This window comes from Gekko japonicus, unplaced genomic scaffold (assembly GCF_001447785.1).
Source record: "Gekko japonicus isolate JY-2015 unplaced genomic scaffold, Gekko_japonicus_V1.1 scaffold358, whole genome shotgun sequence".
In the NCBI taxonomy this organism is placed as follows: Eukaryota; Metazoa; Chordata; class Lepidosauria; order Squamata; family Gekkonidae; genus Gekko; species Gekko japonicus.
This window is the reverse complement of record NW_015161962.1, coordinates 436,559-442,195: the sequence shown is the minus strand read 5'-3', so window position 1 is coordinate 442,195 and position 5,637 is coordinate 436,559. Positions and strand designations below refer to the sequence as shown.

The window sequence follows — 5,637 nt, the reverse complement described above, 5'->3', positions numbered from 1 at the left end:
GGTGATCTCCTGGAGGGAGGGGTAGAGCACGTCCTTGGAGAGGAGGTTCCGCATGATGCTCTGCATGAGGGGGAGGAGGCTGCCGTCGCCCTCCCCCCCGTCCTCCAGGCCCAGCCCTTCCATCGTCTTGGCCAGCTCGTCCTCCGCCACTGTCGAGTTCTGCAGGGGGGTGGAAAGGGGAGCGGAGGCGGGAGGCGGCACCCCGGAGCCCAACCCGCGCAAGGGAGCCCGGTAGGAGGCAGCGCTCGAGAAGCTTCCGGAGGCTGCAGCTCAGGGGCCTGGGAAGGCAGGAGGCTCCCCACGGGCTCCCCTCCCCACCCTCCCCAGGCTGAGCCCTGTCCGTGTCTCTGCGGACGGGGGCAAAAGGGCAGAGGAAGCGAGAGCTCTGTCCTCCCCTGGCAGTCAGCAGACCTGGTGGGACAGGAGACGCTCCGGGGCCGGGGGGGAGGGTGTGCTACTGACACCTTGAAACACCCCCCCACCCTGTCTGGCAGAGAAGCCCCCCACCCCACCCACAGTCTCCCAGGGGCCTTGTACCTGCAAGTCGTTGGCATTCTTGGCTAAGCCGCTGAGGGTCTCCTTCAGACAGGAAGTGAACTCTTGCTGGGACGTGGGGTCACTCCCTGGAAAGAGAAGAAGAAGAAGATGAGAAGAGATTGGATTTATACCCCGCCCTTCACTCGGAGTCTCAGAGCGGCTTACAAACTCCCTTCCCCTCCCCACAACAGACACCCTGTGAGGTTGGTGGGGCTGAGAGAGCTCTTGACAGAAACGGCTCTTTTTCAAGGACAGCTCTGGCAGAGCTACGGCTTGCCCAAGTTCATCCAGCAGGGGCAACTGGAGGAGGAGCGGGGAATCAAACCCGGTTCTCCCAGATCAGTGTCCGCGCACTTAACCACTACACCAAACTAGCTGGCTGCGGTTTTCCAGGCATCCAAAACTCTGCAGATGCATGCTATTCGTGTCTGGGTGGACTACGAGGGAACTCTGACTTTCGAAAGCTCAACGCACACACACACACCGAAAATGTGTTTGGACTCAAATCTGGGCTGTTCTTCTGCAGACCGACACAGCTACGCTCTGCGACAGTTCAGAGCACACCCACACACCCCCAGCCTCGGTTGGAACAGACTCCTACCCCCCAGCCCGGGGTGAAACTGCACGCCATTTGCAACTCCCCAGTCATTCGACATGGACGCAGATTTAAGTGAGAGGTCGCATGGCCTTGTTAGCAGATCAACAATTCCACATACATCAGTCCTGTAAGAACCCTTGGGTGGGTGTGGGCCTTCCAGATCTGCAGACTTGCTCATTTTCAGCTTGCCTCTTAGCCCTACAATTTCATCTCTCACCTCCTCACTCTTCAGACACGGATCCTAAAAACAGCAGCTCTGCCGTGGGCACGTGCCCCGTGTGTTCTCCATAGTAAAGCGCCAGCAGTCTGGTTCCCTCTGGGTTCAAGTGAAGCCCATCTCTTTTGCACTGGTCCTGCTTGTTCCAAAAGGCCTCCCAGTGCCTAACAAATACGAATCCTTCATCCTGGCCCCGCTCTCTCATCCATGCATTGGGACCCCTGATCTGGGCATGGAGAACCGGCAGCAGTTCTAAGAAAGGACCCCGGCGGTCCCTTCACCTGGAAACCTCAACTGGTCCTCTAGAGCTACGCAACCACGTTTCAGCATTCGCCACAACGGCGTGCTCCTCCTGCATGATTAACACATGGAATTCCCTGCCACAGGAGGTGGTGGCGGCTACAAGCGTGGACAGCTTCAAGAGGGAATTGGATAAGCATATGGAGCAGAGGTCCATCAGTAGCTATTAGCCTCAAGGTATAGAGAGAAACTCTCAGTCTGGGGCAAGCAATGCACTCTATTCTTGGTTCTTGGGGGAGGGCAACAGTGGGAGGGCTTCTAGTGTCCTGGCCCCACGGCTGGACCTCCTGATGGCCCCTGGTATTTCTGGCCACTGTGTGACACAGAGTGTTGGACTGGAGGGGCCTTTGGCCTGATCCAACATTGGCGTCTCTTATGTTCTTATGTCTTCTTGGTGCTTGGGGGGGGCAACAGTGGGAGGGGCTTCTGGTGTCCTGGCCCCACTGCTGGACCTCCTGATAGCCCCTGGCGTTTTTGGCCACTGTGTGACACAGAGTATTGGACTGGATGGGCCATTGGCCTGATCCAACATTGGCTTCACTTATGTTCTTATGTTAAGAGTAGAGGTCCATCAGTGGCTATTAACCACCACAAGGTATAGATAGGAACTCTTGGGGGGGGGGGATGCTCTCTGTTGTGTGGTTGGTGGGGGGGGGGGGGCAACAGTGGGAGGGCTTCTTGTGTCCCGGCCCCACTGCTGGACCTTCTGATGGCCCCTGGTGTTTTTGGCCACTGTGTGACACAGAGTGTTGGATTGGATGGGCCATTTGGCCTGATCCAACATTGGCTTCTCTCATGTTAACGATCAGTCTGTTTAGACCAAAGGTGTCAAACAGAAGGCCCCGGGGCCAGAACTGGCCCATTCAGGGCTCTTATGCGGCCTGCGAGAAACTAGTGCAAGGGAGGGAACGGGAGACTGCTCGGAAGAGTGGGGGAGTGCGTGGAGCCACTCCAAGATTCCATGTATAAAGGACCACAGCTGGTTAAGCTCCAAGTTGTGTATCCTCACTGCCAGGCCTCATGTCCTACATACATACAGTTTATATCTTTGGTACCTGGCATTACGTTTATGGCACACCTGACCCGGTCCGACAAAGTGGCATTTCTGTCAGATCCGGCCCTCGTAAGAAATGGGTTCAACAACCTCTGGTTTAGACAGCGTGGGTCGGAGTGCCAAACTTTGACTCCCTGCTCGCTGGGTGACCTTGAGGCAAGTCACAGATTCTTGGCCTAACGCTAAATCTCTTCTTCTTCTTCCCTTCTAAATAGAAGGAGGAGGAGGTTGGATTCACTACCCAAAGGAGTCTCGGAGCGTCTTACAAACCCCTCTCCCTTCCCCTCCCACCAACAGACCCCCTGTGAAGTCGGTAGGGCTGAGAGAGTTCTGACAGAAACTGCTCTTTTTTTCAAGAACAGCTCTGACAGAACTGCGGCTTGCCCAAGGTCATCCAGCAGGTGCAAGTGGAGGAGTGGGGAATCAAGCCCAGTTCTCCCACATTAGAGTCTGCACACTTAACCACTACACCAAACTGGAAGCAAACCACCTCTACCCTTGCGTGAGGCAGGCAAGGCTCCCTGTGGTCGAAACACCCCCTTGCAGACCCACACTTTATATATTTCTCATGACCTCATCCACCGCTGCCAAAAGCCCACCGCCCCAGAGAAGTATCCCCCGTGCGAGCCCATATTGGGTTGACATCCAAGGAAGGGGGCCCCATCTAAAGAGTAACTTCACAGAATCGTAGCGTTGGAAGGGGCCATAAAGGCCATCTAGTCCAACCCCCCTGCTCAGGGCAAAACCAGCCGGGAGCATCCCTGACAAACGTCCCCCCAGCTCAGCCTCACACCCTCCCGCTCGCAGCCCAGGCACGGGACTGTTTGAGCAGGCCCCAGAGAGACTTGTGCCCACATCCCTCCCTCGCCTCGAGGTCAGCACCCCTGGCCTCACGGGGACTCACCTGCGCCCGGACAGCCAAGAGCTCTCACACGCCCACAACTGCTGACCGGTGGGCAGGTGAGCCGTTCCCAGGGCACGCCTTCTAAAATGCTGCATCGCCCTCGACTGCTTTCACGGCTGGTTTCAAACAATGACGAACACAACCGTGATGTAGTGTTATGAAAATATATTTAGACTGCTGTTCTGCGGTGAGTAGCGTGTTTCTTCAACAAGTGATAAAGACGTACGCATACGCACAACGGAATTTGCATATACTCCCGTTTCACGTGACAGCTTTTTCTCGGTGTGCTGCGTAAATAACATTACTTTACACGTCAACAATTCTAATCTGTGAATTATCATTCAAACATTCCTCCCACTCCAATGAAACAAATCCTTTCCGTGCTCCAAACAGCAGTCTAAATATATTTTCATAATACTACATCACGGTTGTTTTCGTCACTGTTTGCATCCTTCCCGCGATCTCTCTGTTGTTTCTACATTCATGGCTGGCTTGGCTGTTTGCAGGTGTTAAGGAGTAAGAGGAGGCGCTCGCCAGAAACAATTCAGAACCCAGAATCAAGAAGCTATGTTCACACTTAAGAGAAGCTCGGTCTCTTCTTTCACTCTTGATTTCTACACAGCCACACTAGATGCTGTAGGATCAGCTGCCCGTCTTTGGAGAGCTCTGGCTTGCCATGAACTCTTGTTAATACCGGTGACCTCACCCCTAGGAAGTTTATCAGTCTGCTGCGGTTAGGAAGCACCACATTTTGAGATGGCTTATTAAGAAAAAGAGTTAGTTTTCAATACCCAAAGGAGTCTCAGCGTGGCTTACAATCTCCCTTCCCTTCCTCTCCCGCCAAAAGACACTCTGAGAGGTCGGTGAGGCTGAGAGACCTCTAGAGAGCACTTGTGTCTGACCCAAGGTCACCCAAGTTGGCTTCACGTGGAGGAGGAGTGGGGAATCAAACCCGGTTCCTCCAGATGAGAGTCCAGCCGCTCTCCATCACCACTCCACACCAAGCTGGCACCAAGCTTTTGCGCTGAGAAAAGCGGGCTAAAGTGGACGGCCACCGATCCCTCCCAAAATGATTGCCACAGCCAACTAATGAAATTGTGCCTGACATGCCAGACAGGACAGGAGTCCACTAAAAGGGAAGGCCTCGTGAAGCACAAGACGGCGAGCGAGGCCAGCCCTGAACGGTGCAGAGAGCGGGCTCCAAAGTCCAGGGGTTGCCTGGCCCCTGAGCGGCTGCTCCGCTCCGCGTCCCCTGAAGCGGCCCTGAGACGGGGAGGGAGCAGCCCCCATTCTGCCCCGTGGCCAACTGCGCGCTGCTAAGGGGGCACAAAGGCATTCCACCCCAAGAGAAACAGAGCTGGCTGGGAAGGGACCCCCAAGGGTCATCTAGCCCAACACCCTGCCGGGGGTTGCCAGCCTCCAGGTGGGGCCTGGAGATCTCGTGCTTTTACAACTCATCTCCATCTGACAGAGATCAGCTCCCTGGGAGAAAAGGGCTGCTTTGGAGGGTGGGCTCTGTGGCCCCTCCCCCGCCCTCTCCCAGATCTCCCCCCCGCCCAAGGTCTCCAGGTATTTTCCAACCCAGACCTGGCAAGAGGAAGGAGAGAAGAGAGTGGATTTATACCCTTCACTACCCAAGGGAGTCTCAGAGTGGCTGACAATTTTCCTTCCCCTCCCCACAACAAACGCCCTGTGAGGTAGGCAGGGCTGAGAGAGCTCTGACAGAAACGGCTCTTTTTCAAGGACAGCTCTTGTCAGAACTGTGGCTTGCCCAAGGTCATCCAGCAGGTGCAAGTGGAGGAGGAGTGGGGAATCAGACCCGGTTCTCCCAGATTAGACAACAGACACCCTGTGAGGTCGGTGGGGCTGAGAGAGCTCTTGACAGAAACGGCTCTTTTTCAAGGACAGCTCTTATCAGAACTATGGCTTGCCCAAGGCCATCCAGCCAGGTGCAAGTGGAGGAGGAGTGGGGAATCAAACCCGGTTCTCCCAGATTAGAGTCTGCGCACTTCACCACCACACCAAAC

The 5,637-nt window shown here is 55.4% G+C and overlaps 1 protein-coding gene across 1 annotated transcript in view; it reads right to left on the bottom strand.

Moving 5' to 3' along the window:
• The window catches only part of PEX19 (peroxisomal biogenesis factor 19), a 9,762-nt gene that overhangs the window by 1,971 nt on the left and 2,154 nt on the right, over positions 1-5,637 (bottom strand). Inside the window, exons 3-4 of the mRNA XM_015429554.1 lie at positions 538-623; positions 2-159 (exon numbers count right to left, since the gene is read on the bottom strand). Of these exons, the coding sequence (XP_015285040.1) occupies positions 2-159; positions 538-623 (244 nt within the window). The remainder of the gene's footprint in view (position 1; positions 160-537; positions 624-5,637) is intronic.